The following is an 18810-nucleotide window of genomic DNA, read 5'->3' on the forward strand; positions in this document are numbered from 1 at the left end:
CTGGCCCTACCTCAACTCACCACCACACCTACCTCAGTGATCATATTATTTGATTTTAGATGTCATGTTTTTTTTTCTTTAATAAGATGGCCTATGTCCTATGTATTTTTTTTAGATTAAATTGTATTAACAAAAGCCTTGAAATAAATCTACTGAGTCTACTGAAACAAAACATGAGAGAGAGAGAGAGAGAGAGAGAGAGAGAGAGAGAGAGAGAGAGAGAGAGAATAGATAATAATAATAATAATTTAATTAGTTTTCTACAACTTTTCCATAGCGGAACATTTACTGTTATTTGTTTATTTTTTTCAGAATCAAAACATATTTCATAGATAGGCTGACAGACAAAATAATATTTTCATTTTAGCCACCGTTTTAGAGCCGATGATAATCCCGGATGCAGTTCGATCTCACCCGGAAGTGCGTGCTTGTTTTTGTTTTGACTGAAGGGAGTAGTGTGCACATGGATCCGAGGATAACTGTAGTCTAAAGGTATGATTTATCCTGTTAAATGTTCAAACTACACACTTTAAGGCCCTTCCTGTTACGCTGTCAAAAGGACTTTTTGCTATTTGAAATCGTGCGTGTAACGTAGATGTCAGACGTTCCACGCAAAGAAAACAAATAACGTTACTCGTTAATTCAGATGTTTAATGCACGCCCGATTTAAAACGATTTTCATATAACATTTGTCTTGTTTGTACTGCGGTAGGACACCGGAAAACTTTCGCAGACGGTAAAATAACGTCCCGTTTATTTACGTAGAGTCCAACAGTAACTTACTGTTGTTTCAAAACCTTCAGAGCTGTCTACCTAGACTGCAGTATTGGGTGTCATAGGCGTTTCACTCGGAATTGGAATGGGCTTATTGAACTCATGGTGCTCAAACATGCTGTCTAGGTAGGCAGCTCACTAGGCTTTGAAAAGAAGCACATACGGCTCCACAACTGGGACCATTATCTAAAAGGGTGCCTTTCCATTTTGAAAAGGTGATTTTAAAATAGTAAATGTATGTCAGCCTGCCTGTCAGACATTTCTGGCTGGATGAAGGACCACCACCTTCAACTTAACCTTGCTAAGACAGAGCTGCTTGTGTTCCCGGCCAACCCAACACTACACCACAACTTCTCCATTCAGGCTCGTCATCCAACACTCATAATAAATCAGAATATTAGAATGATTTCTAAAAGATCACATGTGACACTGAAGACTGGAGTACTGATGCTGAAAATTCAGCTTTGCATCACAGGAATAAATTATTTTTTTAAAGTATATTCAAATAGAAAACTATTATTTTAAGTTGTAATAATATTTCACAATATTACTGTTTTTTTCTGTATTTTTGATCAAATAAACGCAGCCTTGATAAGCATTAGAGACTTCTTTCAAAAATGCAAAAAAAAACGTAATGCTTTTGACCTGTACTGTATACAAGGGATACCCAACACTACACCACAACTTCTCCATTCAGGCTCGTCATCCATAACTCCATCAAGGTCAGCCAGGAACCTTGGAGTTGTGATTGATGATCAATTGAACTTCACAGACCACATTGCCAGAACTGCCCAGTCCTGCAGATTTGCCTTATACAACATTAGGAGGATCAGGCCCTTCCTATCAGAGCATGCTACGCAACTCCTTGTCCAAGCGCTTGTTCTATCCAGACTGGACTATTGTAATGCTCTCCTGGCTGGTCTTCTAGCTTGCACTGTCAAACCTCTGCAACTGATCCAGAATGCTGCAGCAAGAGTGGTCTTTAGTGAGCCGAAGAGAGCGCACGTCACTCCTCTCCTCACAAAATTGCACTGGTTGCCAGTTGCCGCTCGTAACTAACATTTGCCTACTGAACAACCACTGGCTCTGCTCCCTTTTACCTAAACTCATTACTTCAGACTTACGTGCCATCCAGAAACTTCCACTCTGCAAGCGAACGTCGTCTTGTGGTGCCATCTCTAAGAGGCACAAAATCTCTTTCTCGGACCTTTACCATGACTGTTCCCTGCTGGTGGAATGATCTGCCCAACTCAACCAGAACTGCTGAATCCGTGGCCATTTTCAAGAAACGGCTGAAGATGCATCTTTTTCGGCAACACTTGATCCATTAATACTAAAGCTTTCTCTTCTATTCTATATATATTTATAAAAATTGTAAAAAGTACATGTACTGCGTTAGATTAAACTGAGAAGGGTCATAGCACTTGCATATTGTTGTCCTATTGTTAGTTTCACTGCTTTATTGTTCTCATTTGTAAGTCGCTTTGGATAAAAGCATCTGCTAAATGAATGAATGTAAATGTAAATTTCTTTACTAGCCTGATCAATTTCATGACACTAACTAAAAAAATATTTAATGCTAATTAATAAGCAAAATATTAAATAAATTGGTCAAATGTATATATACAGTACAGGTCAAAAGTTTGGAAACATTACTATTTTTAATGTTTTTGAAAGAAGTTTCTTCTGCTCATCAAGCCTGCATTTATTTGATTAAAAAATGTAATATTGTGATATATTATTACAATTTAAAATAATTGGTTTTCAATTTATTATACTTTAAATTATCATTTATTTCTGTGATGCAAAGCTGAATTTTCAGGATCATTACTCCAGTCTATCACATGATCCTTTAGAAATCATTCTAATATGATGGTTCATTATCAAAGCTGGAAACAGTTCTGCTGCTTAATATTTTTTCATAACCTGTGATACTTTTTTAGGATACTTTGATGAATAAAAAGTAAAAAAAAAAGCAAATTTTTTAAAAATAGAAATCTTTTGTAACAACAATATACACTACTGGTCAGTAATTTGGGGTCAGTAATTTTTTTTTCTTTCTTTTTTTGAAATAAATCAATACTTTTATTCAGCAAGGATGTGTTAAATTGATAAAAAAGTGATAGTAAAGATTTATATTATTAGAAAATATTTTTTTATTTTGAATAAATGCAGTTCTTTTTAACCTTTTATTCATCAAATATATTAGGCAGCAGAACTGTTTCCAACACTCATAATAAATCAGAATATTAGAATGATTTCTAAAAGATCACATGTGACACTGAAGACTGGAGTACTGATGCTGAAAATTCAGCTTTGCATCACAGGAATAAATTATTTTTTTAAAGTATATTCAAATAGAAAACTATTATTTTAAGTTGTAATAATATTTCACAATATTACTGTTTTTTTCTGTATTTTTGATCAAATAAACGCAGCCTTGATAAGCATTAGAGACTTCTTTCAAAAATGCAAAAAAAAACGTAATGCTTTTGACCTGTACTGTATACAAGGGATGCAATAAAAATGCAAGGGGGGGGGGTGGTATGATTTTATCATTCTTGATTTTAAGAAGAAATTGGAAACATAGAGCTGGGAAACAGTAAAGCCATTTCATTAAGGAGGAGGATGAAAGTTAAATAAAAAGTTAATAGATTTTTTGTTGATGTATTAAGAACAATACCCTTAATAACACAGAAAAAAAAAGAGTTAAAGCTTTTTGTTAAAGTCATATTTATTCATAAGGGACACAGAAGGCACCCTTGACCTCATTCTGCTGTCCCTCTAACCCAGCATCACCATCCTCATGATGAACTTCGAGGGTCTGGACCCGGGCTTGAGCGAATATGCGCCCGGCATGCACGGCAGCCTGGAGCCCGGCCTGGACTCTTCCCTGGACCCGCGGCTCGACCCCGCGCTGATGCAGGGCGTGGAGCTCGACCCCGATGCGTTAGCCGTGCCGGTGTCCGACTCCGTGCACATAGTGGAGGGCATGTACTCGGAGCTGCACAGCGTGGCTGCTGAGGTCGGGATCCCCGTGACGGCCACACACTTCGACCTGCAAGAGGAGCTCCTGTGGATGGGGAACCACCGGGTGAAGTGACGCATTATATCTGCATTTATGTCATTTACCGAAAAAACACACCAAGCGAGACAACAATGAGACTACATCCAACATAGAAAGTGTTTTCACCAAAAATTTTGCATGAATGGATAAATATTTCTAATGAAGTTGGGAGATTTAAAGTTAAAGTTTAATCTCGCTCCAAAAATTCAGCTGTGCTTTTGATAGTGATCGAATGCAGTGTCTCTGATGTACTTCCACATTGAGATGATGTCATTTTATTCACAAGCGTGAGCCGCATTACTGACTTGGGTGTGTGTGTGTGTGTGTGGTTGTTCTTTCCTCTCTTTCATAACAGGGACATGCAAGTTCCTTTTTTGGTCCGACAATGGGCCGCTACTCCTCTTTCCAGGTACACATGACTGATGACATTCGCCACATCCAGAGTATGGACACAGGGGTGCTGTTTCTGACCAAAAACAACCTCAAATGCCTCACGCGAGGAGGTTTTATTATGTTTGATTTTCCGTGAGTTGCACATCTACATATACTACATTTACATGTCCAGATAAGCACTGGTGTGAGTCATAAGTCCTCAAAATGGGGTCATACAGAAAATACTGTGAATACTGTAATAAATGGTTTTATTTGCTTGTGTATGCCTATGTGTGGGTGTTCATTCGTTCATTTTGTTTTCAGAATGGAGGAGGGTGCAGACATGCACAGTTTGATTCTGAACGATAACAACACATTGTTAATGGGGGGTCTGCAGAACTATGTGGTAGAACTTGACCTCACCACAGTACAGGAAACTCAAAAAGTAAGGTGATACAAAACCACTTCGGTAATACTTTACTAGCTCTACCTATTTTTATAAAGCATTTATAAATAAACTTTTTAAATAAAGAATAAAGATAAAACATTAAAAAAAATTAAACATTTTATAGTTCATTTTTAAAATAATGTATATATATAATTTTATAGATTTTTTTATAGATCATTAAACAAATACAATCTCTAGAAAGCATATTTTCTTTGTTTCTTTTAGAAATAATGATTAAAAAAAATATATAAAATACATTTTTATATTTTATAGTTCAGCTTTGTTTATAGCTTAAATTTTTATTGTTTTATTGTTTTTTTTATCTATATTTATTTATTTAATTTAATTTATATTTATTTTTAATGGCATTAATTTCATTCTTTTCAATTTATATTATTTTGTATTATTTAAAAAAATTTTTTTTTTAGATGAATACATCTATGGATGTTTTCAAGACTCATTTTGCAACATTTATGATCGGATGTTTCAGAGATCTTTTTCTAAAGTGTTCATTTCATTTCTACTGTCATTCTAGTTTACCGTTGAAGTGCCTGGAGTCGCCATCATGAGACAGTCCAATCGCTTCTTTTTTTGCGGTCACACATCTGGCAAGGTGAGTGAAGGAGTAAAACGAAAATGGATGTGGAACCCACAGTTTCCTCCTTTCGCTTTTCCCACAGAAACAGAGGGATGTGGTGTGTGAAAAGTTTGCTGTTATCTCATGTTTCCCGTGCTGCCTACACTTTAGCTATGAACACGGGTAGAATACATAGGGCTTTTTCTTTTTGTTCATTCATACATTCCTAAATTTCTCACATGCAGATCAGCTCAGACTATTTGGTAGTTGGAATTTTCAGCTTGTCCACAAAATTAAGTGGAAGAGCTTTATGTGCATGGATCGATCTGTCTCACCACAACAGTTTATGTGATCGCATTGCAGTTCAATGAAAATATTTATTTCGTTAGTAACTACAGCTAATGTCATTTGCCAACATTTGTTTAAATATAGTATTTTAAACAAAATTTTTCTACAAATTCTTGTAAGTTTTTTTTTTTTTATCCATGCAGTTTTTTGTATACAGCAATAAAACTAAAAGGTGACTAACCTAAAATCTTAATGCTGCAAATAAATTTCATTTGTTTCTGGTGTAGATTTATAGATAACGAACGATTCCTTCAACCGTTATTGTTGAATGCATTCATCAATATGCATACCCTTAATTAACGGTATATGTAAGTATATGGTATATAAGTATATGGTAAAAAAAAATATAGTAATCAATGTTAAATTAATCTCCCCATTTTCATTTCTGAATTATTTGTCACAGGTGTCTCTGCGTGATGTACGTACATTTAAAATGGAGTATGAGTTTGACGCGTTCTCCGGAAGCCTGTCAGATTTCGACGTACACGGTAACCTGTTAGCGGCATGTGGTTTCTCGAGCCGTGGCCTGAATGGACTGTCATGTGACCGGTTCCTCATGGTGTATGACCTACGCATGATGAGGGCCATCAGCCCACTGCAGGTCCATGTGGACCCCGTTTTTCTCCGCTTTATCCCCACATACACCTCCCGTCTGGCTATCATTTCACAAACAGGTATGATGCACGTGTGTGTCTCAGAAGTGCTAGTACTGGTATTTACCTGACTATTGCCACTAAAAAGAAAACATTAAGTGGTTGCCACACCCCAGTCAACTGTCAACAGCCAACTGAAATGTTGTGGGACTTTAATTTGCAACTTGCAAATGATTTTCATCAACCTATAGTGGTCTTCTTTGGGCTACCGTTGTTGTTCCCAGACTCATGTTGAATCTAGTTCTTTTTTTTTATGAAACTTGCTGATATTATATCTCCATTAGGTGCAGTTTTTCAGCATTTAAAAGTCCCACCTTGCTTTCATTTCCCTTTTGGTGGTTGTCATGTTGTCCACATAGATTTTCAGTCGGTGTGTCACATGAACTAATCCTGCTGAAGCAGCTCAACAGTGTCCCAGAAATGCATCGCAATGTCCTTGACTTGAAGACATTCTTAGCATAATGTGTTGTATTTTCAAGTCGAAAAAGAACATAATGTTGGCTGGAGTTTGATTTTTATCCTTTGGGGTTTGGTTGAAATCAGAAAAAAAGGAAAGAAAAGTTGTTAGAGAAGCAGAGTTCTTAAATAGTTTTTAAAGATTGCACAGAGGTTAAACATATGACAATATGTGAGTATTTTGAAACTTGTTGCACAACTTGCCTTTACAGTGCTCCAGACAGGTTGCAAATGTGCACAAAATAATTGTGATAAATTAATTATATTTTTATTCAATTAAGCTATACTGTATTTGAGAGCAAAATTAATTGGTTTGTAATTAAATGATAAAAGATTGTAGAAAAAATTAAATGTCGTCTTTACACAAACAAAGTAATTGATAACACTCTTTTACTTACTCTCTCACATACTGTACATATAGATGATGTGATGAATCTTAATCAGCATCAGTTTGAGAAATATAACCTTTTTGTTTGAGAAACATGGGAGGAACAGAATCTGATGGCGAGTAATTTAGCTGTTGAAAACCGTTTAGTTTTTTTTATTGACTTAGAATTTATTGATTTTATGCGGTATGGGGATGGATCTTAACCAGTAACCAAACGCCTCTTACAAACGGGTTATTTTTCATCTTAGTCAAAAAGATTCACACAAAAAACCCTTTTGGTTTTTTGGTTTTGAATCAGGTTCCAAATAGACTCACTGATTTGTGAGATTAATAAGTGACTTAGTGACCAATGAATCATTCAGAGTTGTTACGGAGTTTACAGTTGACTCCACTAAACGGCAAGCCATTATTCCGTTATATCCGTTACTGTGATGTATTGGTCTATTAACTTAATAGTTGTTCATATGACAGTGTATGATTGAAGATATCTGTTTACAACAGAGTTTCGGTAATTAATAATGGTATTCTACAAAAAAAAACATTTAAATATTACACAAAAATATTATTGCTTATTATTTGTCACTGAGGTCCTGATGTGTGTGTGTCGCTGTAGGTCAGTGTCAGTTCTGCGAGCCCACCGGCCTGGCCAGTCTGGCTGATATCTTCCACGTCAACACTGTGGGGCAGCTGCTGATGAGCTTTGATGTGTCGTCCAGCAAACAGGCGCTCTCCTTTGGGGACTCTGGTGGCGGTGTGCACCTGTGGTCCAGCGCCCCAGAGGTGTCCTTCAACAGTTACTCCAGGGAGACGGAGTTAGCCCTGCCCTGCCTGGTGGACTCCTTGCCCCAGCTGGATTGGAACCATGAGCTGATGCCTCTGTGCCTTCTGCCAATGCCCCTTACCAGCACAGAGCCCCTGCTCTCTGATTGGCCCACCGCCCTTATCACGCCCAGCCCCAGGTATGACTGAGCCTCATTCTGCCTTATATATGCTAATGCTCACCAAGGCTGCATTTATTTGATCAAAATACAGTAAAAACATTAATTTCAATATTACAATTTAAATACTAGTTTTAATACATTTTAAAATTTTAATTTATTCCTGTGATGGCAAAGCTGAATTGTCAGCATCATTACTCCACTCTTCAGTGTCACATGACTTTGGAAACAGTTGTACCACTTGATATTTTTGTGGAAAACATACAGATTTTTGTCATGATTCTGAACAACATTTATTTGAAATAGAAATATTTCTATAACATTGTAAATGTCTTTACTGTCACTTTTAATCAACTTAATGCATCCTTACCAAATTATTTCTTTCTGACCCCAAACGTTTCAATGATAGTGCATATATAAATATTTTGAAATATTTTAAAGGATATAGTGCTTGAAGATCCATGAGAATAAGGTTATTGTTTATATATTTATTGTTATATTTATTATTTTATTATACATGTATTTATTTATATTTTGTGTATATTAAATATAAACTCTTAATTACACATTTACACACTTAAAAACACATTTTTAATCCAATTTTGTGGAAACATTGCCTGTTCAATCAAATTATAAGTAAAAAAAATAAGATAAAAATTGCTGCTGGGATTTCATTGGAAATTAAAGGTTGAACATACTTCATTGTGTTTTTTTGTATACTGCATGTTTTGGCAAATATAGTAGGTCATCTTGGTATTCTATGCATACATTCAGTTTGCATACTGTGCACAATATGAATACTATTTTTTGCAGAATGTCATATAGTAGTATGGTATTTTGCACAAATTATTGAGTAATACTGCCCCCTTCAGTATGTCTCATTCTAGATCATGACCATAAATACTAGAACTGGATTTGTTGTGATATTCTTCAATTTGAGCAAAATTATATCTGGTATCTCACACTTTTTTTTTTTTATTGACACCAATTTTATTTATGTAGTTTATGAAAATCATTTCCCTCCTCAACAAATGAGATGTGTGGCGGTTTGTTGATGTTGATTCTTCTCACTGTGTCAGACGAGCCCCTGCGGTAGATGCAGAGATTCTTAGGACTATGAAGACTGTGGGATTTATTGGATATGCCCCCAATCCTAGAACCCGTCCCAGAAACCAGGCAAGCATGTGCTCTTTTCAAACTTGATTCTAGTTTATGTTTGAATCATCTAAAGATGGCAAAATGCTGAATTGAAATGTTTCAATGGTTTCAGCATCATTAAATGTGTAAACATGGTTACTAAACAATTATTGAGTAATTAAAATGAATCAAGACAAATTTTTTTTTTTTTCATATTCCATATTTTGTAAGAGTTAAGTAATATCTTACAGTAATGTAGCTGATCCAGTGTCTTTGGTATGTTATTTGACAATGTGTCAATCATTTCAGTTCAGTAATGCTGTATAACCGGTAATATCTTTACACATTTTATCTCTGTTCTTCCCAGGTTCCTTATAAGATAAAAGACGTAGAACTTGAGTATGACAGCTATAATCAGGTCCCGGAGTCTCCTATTGGACGAGATGAGGAGCCGCATCTTTACATGATTCCAAAGAAATACAGGAAGGTAGAGATGAGCCATTATTGTGCATAAACCAATGATCTTGGTGATGTTTTGTTCAAATAATTACATACCACTTGAGCTATCTTGTCCATTACAAATGTTTGCATGCAAATTCCTTTTAGATGAGATGATGTTATATATATTGTTTTTAGAACAAAAACTGAACTGAAGTCAAAGAAAGTTTGCTGCAGTTGAATAATAAAATATTAATAATTAATCACAATGCCCTATTGTGGGATCCGTAGTGATTCTCATGTTTATTAAATACACCTGAAACACTGGGATCAGGCTGTTCTGATTATGTGACTTATGTTTATGTCAGGTGACCATTAAATATTCCAAACTGGGACTGGAAGACTTTGATTTTAAGCACTATAACCGGACTCTGTTTGCTGGTCTGGAGCCTCACATACCCAATGCTTACTGTAACTGCATGATCCAGGTGAAAACACACACACACACACACTCTTTTACTGCAATATTATTATTATATTTATAATAATTAAATATAACTAATAATCAATATACAAGTACATCCATATTTTAAAGTAAAGTAAATGCATACATATTTTATATATTATATATTTTAGTTATATATTTTAGTTGAAATGCAATTTGAAGTTTGTCTGATGAATCTGAAAAAAAAAAAAAAAAAAAAATCCCAATACATCACATGCCGATTACTCTAAAAAGTCCTTGGGATTTTCTGTGCTCTCTAAGGAATTTTGTGAATGCATAACTTTCACTTTGGATGTATTCGCCCTCTAGAATTGTATTAATAGTTAACCCTGTGTGTGCTGTGACAGGTGCTGTACTTCCTGGAACCAATCAGGTGCCTGGTACAGAATCACTTGTGTCAGAAGGAGTTCTGCCTGGCCTGTGAGCTGGGGTTCCTTTTTCACATGCTGGACTTGAGTAGAGGAGACCCCTGCCAGGTATACGATAGAGCTTGTCATCCAATCAGAGTTCATCATCATCTTTGGTTGCATATCTATTCCATCAGAGCTGTCAGTCATGCATAGCGTATGCACATGCACAGCGTATGCACATGCACAGAGCATTTGTTTTTTTTGTTTCCTTCACAGGCCAGTAATTTTCTCCGGGCTTTCCGGACAATTCCAGAGGCATCGGCGTTGGGTTTGATCCTGGCTGACTCTGATGAGCAGACAGGGAAAGCACGTCTGGGACGTCTCATCCAGAGCTGGAACCGTTTTATTCTCGCACAGCTGCATCAGGAAACACTGGAGCAGGAAGGACCGCAGGCGTACAGAGGAGCCAGCAGCAGGTGTGGACTCCACAGTGGAGCTGCATCATTCATGAAACACAAGCCCCATCAATTCAATGCAACAGATTACACAACACTGAGTTAAGAACAATTTGTGTTTTGTGTCAATGGCAGTGCGCTGGGTTCCACAGGCGAGTCTGTGATTGGTCGGTTGTTTGGCTGTGAAGTGGAGAACAGCAGTTTGTGTCGCTGTGGAAAGGAGACGGTTCGCGCTTCTTTGACTCTGCTGTTTACCATGCACTACCCAGAGCACAGCTCTCAGGGTCAGAACCACCACACATTATATTCACACATCTATATAGACCAGCATGGGCATGAATTGCAGATGTTTTGCTAGAGTTTTAAAAGGTTTTGTGGAGAGTGGTTTGATTTAGATTTTTCTTGTTCTAGAAACTGAATTAATTAAATAATTGGATTGCTTTTTTAATTGGATGTGGACAGATAAGACGATAGAGGAATATGACTTCGCAGACATCCTGAAGAAGAGTATCTGTCTGGAACAGAGCACACAGGCCTGGTGTGAGAACTGTGAGAAATACCAGCCAACAGTAAGTCATTCCCTCTTTCTCTTACAAAATTTGATGAATGATTACAATGACTTCTAAAGGATCGTGTGACACTGAAGACTGAAGAAATGAGAAATCCCCTTTGCCATCACATGAATAAATTACATTTTAAAATATACTAAAATAGAAAACATTTATTTTAAATTGTAATAAAATGTAACAGTATTACTGTTTTACTGTATTATTGGTCAAATAATTGCAGCCTTGTGTGTGCATAAGACACTCCTTTCAAAAACATTCAAAAAATATTACCTAAACGGTAGTGTACATACAGTATATGGCTAAATACTAAATGCATGTCTATTTTTAGGTGCAGACCAGGAACATTCGCTGTCTGCCTGATGTTCTGGTGATCAACTGTGAGGTGAACAGCGCTAAAGAGGCAGAGTTCTGGAAGGCACAGACTGAGGTCAGACCCATATCCCTTTCTATTGCCAGAATATATAGTCATGTGTTTACAGCCATAAATCTGCCCTTAAATGTTCTCTAATTCTTTACACATCCGCTTGCGTCGTGAGTTAAAAATCCTCATCAGCAATGCAACATCCTGTTCATTCAGCTGATTGGTGTATAATTGGTGTGAAAAACTCTAGGCACATTGATTTATCTTGATTTTCCATTCATTCAGCAATGAATACTCTTTTTGTTTACAGTATGCATTCAACAAAGCCCTGAAGAAAGAGGCTGCTGAACCTCAGAAACCCAAAGAGCCTCTACCGACAGAATGGTGTTTAGAGTAAGTGTGATGATTGGAGAAACATATGTATATATATGTATATGTGTGTGTGTATATGTGATATTTTAGTTTTTATTTTAGTTTTCATGTTATTTCTGGTTTAATTTTTAGTCATTTCAATATGTGCAGTATGCGCATTTTAATCGTTTTTTTTAAATAATACTATTTAAGTTGAATTATTTCCAGTTAATAATTTTAGTGCTTCAACTTTAATGCAACATTTCTAATTTTCGTTTAAATTAAGTTTTTCAACTAATGTTTATATTTTATTTCAGCTTTATTTCAATTAACATAAATATTGAAAGAGTTTTAGTTAAGAATACTAACCCTGATACATATATATTCTAATTATATATATGTGTGTGTGCGTGTGCACGTGTTGTGTACAGGGAAGAGCTGTGCAGTGTGGAGGGCTTGACATTTGACTCTCAAGCGGAGGACATGAGGCACGTGTGGATCCCTCTTAGTCTGAAGATGTGCATTAGTAAGTCTCAGGGCCTGGAGGTCAGCTGCCTGTCTGAGGGAGAGGAGGTGAGGAACGCCTTTTCACTCTTTCCAACAGATGAACTTCATTAACCATATCAAGGATTGTCAAACCTCAGACAGATGGCATTGGAGGTTATTAAAAGAAAATTCTGCTCAACCAAATTGTGACTTATTTCTTCTCATAGCTGACTGAAAGTGCAGAGGCAGATGGGGCTTCTGTCTATGACTTGGTCGTCACTGTGTCTCATATTCAAGATGCTCGGACCGGAGGAAATCTGGTGGCACATATCAAAGTGGGCGAGACCTACCATCAGAGGAAAGAAGTGAGCAAAGTCTTTTAAGCACTTATAGATATTTGACATGATATGTCGGACATGAACTGAGTTTTCTGTGTCTTGTTTTCAGGGAGTAACACACCAGCAGTGGTATCTGTTCAATGATTTTCTGATTGAGCCGATTGACAAGGTAAAAATACCAAACATCAGTCAAATTTACACTTTACACACTCCATGTAATGGATTTGTTCAGTAAAAACTGTTTTTTCATTTTTGTTCATTTTATGATACTGAATTGCTTCACGAAATATATCTTCATTAGGCTGAATCAGCACAGTTTGATGCGAACTGGAAGGTTCCGGCTGTACTTTACTACATCAAGAGGAACTACAACGCCAAGTATGATTTGCGAAGTATGTGATACTTTATCTGACTTTAAATACATCTTCTGTTTAAAAATGTATCAGTTATCACACACACACACACACACACAAAAAAAACACATTTGCTTGCATTTTATTATAATTATGTAACATTTGTAATATACATAGCAAGGATGCATTAAATCAATCAAAAGTGGCAGTAAAGACTTATAATGTTACAAATATTTCTGTTTTAAATAAATGCTTTCTATTAATCAAAGAATCATGAAAGATAAAGTCAAGAATCCACAAAAATATTAAACGACTCAACTGTTTTCAACATTGATAAAAATAATAAATGTTTCTTGAGCAGCAAATCAGTATATTAGAATGAATCTGAAGGATCATGTGACACTGAAGACTGGAGTAATGATGCTGAAAATTCAGCTTTGCATCACAGGAATAAATTACAATTTAAAATGTATTCAACTAGAAAACATTTATTTTAATTAGTTATAATATTTCACAATATCACACAATAATTCAATGGCATCTCACAATAATGCATTGGTGAATATATATATATATTATTATTATTATTTTTTTTTTTGTGACATTTGTTTTGTAGCTGTTTTGTTTTTGTATCATTTTAATTATTCCTGCATCTTCTCCATTTCCTCATAGTTAAGAACCCTATTGAAGCCAGCGTCCTGCTGACGGAGGCCTCGTTGGCACGGAAACAGAGGAAGAGTCACGCCACCTTCATCCCCCTAATGATGAGCGAGATGCCGCAGGCTGGAGACCTTGTTGGATTAGACGCAGAGTTTGTCACACTCAACCAGGTCAGTAGGAAACACCAATATTCGGTAATTACTGACATTTTTTTCTACATTCCACTTCTTCTTTTTTTTTTACCAAATTTTTTCCTACCCCAAATATTTAATGCTTTCGTGTGCTTGAACAGGAAGAGGCAGAACTGCGCAGTGACGGGACCAAGTCCACCATTAAGCCCAGCCAGATGTCTGTCGCTCGTATCACATGCGTGAGAGGCCAGGGTCCCAATGAGGGAGTGCCGTTCATTGATGACTACATATCTACACAGGAACAGGTCAAGACTCTGTCAAAACATTCTAAGGACATGTACACACTGTAAAGTTTCAGGAGTGACAACCGCATTTTAATATGGGAGTGAATCCCCTAAATTATCATTGTGTTTATGATAATTTAAATATAATATAATACAACTCCTGAAACTGTGATGACACCTTGGTAATCATAGCAACAGTCTGGTATCTGTTATTTTACAAAAATAATGATATTACAACAACAAAAGACTCATTGGCTGAGTCCGAAATCACATGCTCTCATGAGTAGGTACCTCACTCACCATTAATTAAGTAATTACCTCACGACCAAAAAAAAAAATACATTCTATATAGTATGAGTGGAATCTGGACTTACTACATTCGCCATGTTGTCATTATCATGTGACCTAACAGCGTCAGTTACATCTCTTCACTGCCATTCATTAATCCTCTCCCGCGGCATCATGGGATAGTAAAGTGTCCGAAATCACTTCCGAAGCTCTCCAGAACAAGAATGTAATCCGGGAATTTTTTTGCCTACTCTTTCATGAGTACTGTGAATTGACATACTTTTTTTGTTTTTTGCCTACTATATAGTAGGGAAGTTTGCGATTTCGTATGCAGCCGTTGTGTTTTGCAATTGAAACTGAACCACCCCGACAGAGGTGTCATGTTCGCAGAGTTGCCATGTTTCCATGTCCACTTATTATAAGTGTTTTTGGGGTTGTTGTTTAAGCTTGGCTCATAAAACGTGGTGAGAGTGAGAGGTGAGAGTCACAATATTTGATCTTACTTTCAATATAAAGCATTTGGATTTATTTCGGTTCATTATGAGCTTGTTTTTTGTTCAGTGTTTTTTTCCAGTCAAGGCCCATACCTCTTTCCCTGTGACTTTCTTGCACTGCACACATACAGAAGAGTAACGTGTGCTTAAATCCGGCAGTAACAACAACTGTTCAGTTCGGTTCCGAACAAACTGCACAATTTTTGTAAATGCGGTTGTCACTACCTGCATTTGTCTGGATTTAACTTGATTGTAGAATGCGGTTGTCATTCCTGTAAATGACTCAACTTTGTGTGTACAGAAAATGTTTAAACACTAAAAGCTGATTTTAGCTGCTGTGTGTATGTGGCCAAAATGTAACTCGCATAATAGGGAAATTACGTTTGGAAATGATAAGGGCTTTTTAATGACCTCATAAAGTGAGAACCTCAGTTTTGTGCCTTATCAGGAGAGATCTGTTAGCGTCATTATACCGGTCATTATTTTTGAATAATTTAAGCGCAAGGTGAATCACTGTACTTGACAAATGACTAGTAGTTTGCTTTCGGTATTTTTTGTCAAAAACATGAAATCATGTTCAAAATGTTGGGAAAACACTTTCTGTTTCTTACTAGTTACTTTGCATGTACAGGTGGTGGACTACCTGACTCAGTACTCTGGTATCAAACCTGGAGACCTGGATGCAAAGATTTCATCCAAACACTTGACTACTCTGAAGTCTACGTATCTTAAATTGCGATTTCTTATCGACACTGGCGTTCGCTTTGTCGGCCACGGCTTGCAGAAGGATTTTCGGGTCATTAACCTGATGGTGAGTTGAATTTGTGTAAGTTCATATTTTATTTAGTATGTGGAAAGTAAGTTTAAAATGGAAACCAATATTAAGCCCCTCACATTTTGTAGGTTCCAAAAGACCAGGTGATTGACACCGTCTACCTCTTCCACATGCCTAGGAAACGTATGATATCTCTGCGTTTCCTGGCATGGTACTTTCTAGGTGGGTTTCTTGCATTAACTTTCCTTATCACCTGACCTCATATGTCATTTTCCGTGTATCAGCGTTTTATGGCTTTTTGTTTAGATCTGAACATCCAGGGTGAAACTCATGATAGCATTGAAGATGCACGGACTGCCCTACAGTTGTACAGGAAGTACCTGGAGCTGAGTCATAACGGAGGAAAAGAGGAGTTCCGGAAGGTTCTCAAGGCTCTTTATGAGAAAGGACGCAAGCAAGACTGGAAAGTCCCAGACATTGACTCTGCAGACGGTCAAGGTAGCCCAAAAAGTACGAATCAATGACATTATTTCACATAATATATATCATTGCTGATGTCTATGTACAATAATATTTTTAGAGGGTGATAAACTGTTTAGAAGTAAATATTTTGCAATGTATTCACAGTTGACCAGTATGGGTTTATCAAATGCTAATACTGATATCTTGTGAGCTAATTTGCTAATATACTGTATAGATAATACATTGAAATAATACAATGAAATGCACACTAATTTTATATCATATTTACTTACACGTCACATTATTCCTCATTTAAATCATTTCAGCCTAAGGCATACATGACAAAAATGGGCGAAGCCTGGTTGAGTTGCATTAGTAGTGTGATAGACAGATTTATCTTTCGGTAAATTTTTATAACTGACACAATGAGGAGGTAAATCTTCTGTAAACTGCCCAAAAAGGCAGAATATTGACCAAATATTGGCCAGTTAAAGCAAAAACCACATAACAAAGCATGTGCTTGTCTTTTTTTTAAATTTTCTTTTGTCCTGTTTGTCATTTTTATGTGTGTACAAGTTTAACAAATGTTGTTAGATGGACTTCTGATGCTCTTTTCCCTCTGCAGGAACAGCCGTGTTTCCCTCGGTTATGGGTTTATGATTCGACTCTCGTGTTGGTTATATTCCTGCCAAACAGATGCCAGCTCACGTCATTTCTTGTACAGCCTTTCAGTGTTCACCATCAACATGTCTTGAGCCAAAATTGTCACTGAATATGTCATGTCATTAGGTAGCAAATCTGAAATAAGGCATGTTATTCTGTGATATAAAAAGTCTGGTTTGCCCTTTAATTGGGGAATCAAAAGAAATGTAAAAAAATGTCATCATGTCGGGGGGTTTCTCCACAGAATTGTGTATCCTGTATGTGTTTGTCAGGAAGAATATGAATAAGGGGGACAGAATTTTTTTTTTTTCCAGGACTGAGACTTTAAATTGTGAATTTAAAATGTGTGAACCAAGTGTTGACTCCACGGTGGCCTTTTGCACCAGGGTATTTATATTGAGTCAGAAACTTCACTAATATGAATTACTGCACACAGAATGTAGATTAGGCTCTCAATGGATTTACTGTTATTTTCTACTTTGTATCTATGATGTACATTTCCATAAAGTGGCAGCTGAATAAAGACTTTTGGGTAAATCTCCGAGTCCATCTGAGGGCTGATGTAGTTCTCAAAGTAAAAACCAAATGAAAATCTCTTTATGTTATAGGTTTGTTCTCAAAGACCATATGCAAATGACACTTCAAACTATAAAATGCTATTCTATAAAAACACACAAAAGAGCAATAGAGTGCAACAATCGAGTTAAAATTATTTTCCCGGCCTGGTTAAGTCACAAAAATGAATTAAAAAAAGTCAAGGCAATTTATATAATTCATATACATTTTCTGGATATGCTCTGCTCTCTAAAATACTCAATTAGCTGGATATCATTCTTGTGCTGTGTATTTTATGCTCACAAGAAATACTGATTTAGGAGTCAATCATTCTCTTGATTTTGTCTCTATCTTTTCAAATAAAGTAATATCTTTGATTTAGCAATAATTTATGATTGGCAAACTTTTTGGGATACAGTACATGTTTCTGGTCTGGTTTTCTTATTTTTTTGAAACCTGCTTACTGATCATCTTCAAGTACCATTAAAGTTTAGCACGTTGTTCAATGTTGTTAACCAGAATTGAACTGCAATTTGCTTTGCTGCTGTGGAGATGTGAAGGATGTGAATATTTTTAGCCCTTGACACGTTCTGCACTCTTGCTCTTAACTAGAGTGTAACATGGCAACAATGATATATTATTTCTGTATTATTGACTGAAAAATGCATGCATAATCTATTCCTTACCGGCAAGAAGCTCTGCGGTCTCAGTATAGTCTACACTAGAAACATTTATTTTCTTAGTTTATCCATATAATGTTCACTATGCCAACTAACAATCCATATTACTACACAATATTTAGTATGATTTTTTAGTCTTCTATGCTTTATTATACATTATTTGCTTGATTATCATGTTTTTTTTCCCTGTGTGTTGGAAGATTGATAAACTAATAAAATATTACAAAATTTAATATTCGTCTATTAAGGGCCATTAAGTACTCACAGGTATTGAGATGGTTGTTAGTAATTATATAAAGGTAAAAACTAGATGTGAGGTGTGCATATATTTTTTAAAAGACAACATTACACAATTACTGTAACCTTGCTTTAACATTCTCTTGCATTGATGCAAGTAAAAATAATTGAAAATGTCAAGAAATATATTGTTTTTAAAAGCAGTCTTTTGCACTGC

General features: G+C 36.1%; 1 protein-coding gene across 2 annotated transcripts; it reads left to right on the forward strand.

Moving 5' to 3' along the window:
* Positions 1-412: 412 nt before the first annotated feature.
* pan2 (poly(A) specific ribonuclease subunit PAN2) lies at positions 413-18587 on the forward strand. Of its 2 annotated transcripts, none has more exons than XM_079850362.1 (26): positions 413-492; positions 3568-3868; positions 4197-4366; positions 4538-4658; positions 5197-5274; positions 5990-6260; positions 7697-8042; positions 9101-9197; positions 9526-9645; positions 9965-10084; positions 10449-10577; positions 10728-10927; positions 11042-11190; positions 11369-11475; positions 11804-11902; positions 12147-12229; positions 12619-12760; positions 12901-13038; positions 13121-13180; positions 13313-13403; positions 14037-14194; positions 14317-14460; positions 15853-16032; positions 16125-16218; positions 16303-16506; positions 17084-18587. In XM_079850362.1, the coding sequence occupies exons 2-26, from the start codon at positions 3581-3583 to the stop codon at positions 17116-17118; spliced, it is 3624 nt and encodes a 1207-aa protein (XP_079706488.1). In that variant the 5' UTR covers positions 413-492; positions 3568-3580; the 3' UTR covers positions 17119-18587. The 2 variants fall into 2 exon arrangements, with proteins under 2 accessions (XP_079706488.1, XP_079706489.1); XM_079850363.1 differs by having other exon boundaries at positions 16303-16494; positions 17084-17662.
* The last annotated feature ends 223 nt before the right edge of the window (positions 18588-18810 follow it).

Source organism: Squalius cephalus (genome assembly GCF_949319135.1).
Source record: "Squalius cephalus genome assembly, chromosome: 18".
NCBI classification, from domain to species: Eukaryota; Metazoa; Chordata; class Actinopteri; order Cypriniformes; family Leuciscidae; genus Squalius; species Squalius cephalus.

Excerpts from the sequence above, each read along its gene's own strand:
- pan2 (XM_079850362.1), top strand. The coding sequence starts at position 3,581 with ATGATGAACTTCGAGGGTCTGGACCCGGGCTTGAGCGAATATGCGCCC. Across the intron at positions 4,659-5,196 it reads CAGTACAGGAAACTCAAAAA|TTTACCGTTGAAGTGCCTGG; the intron begins GTAAGGTGATAC and ends CTGTCATTCTAG. Across the intron at positions 9,646-9,964 it reads TTCCAAAGAAATACAGGAAG|GTGACCATTAAATATTCCAA; the intron begins GTAGAGATGAGC and ends TGTTTATGTCAG.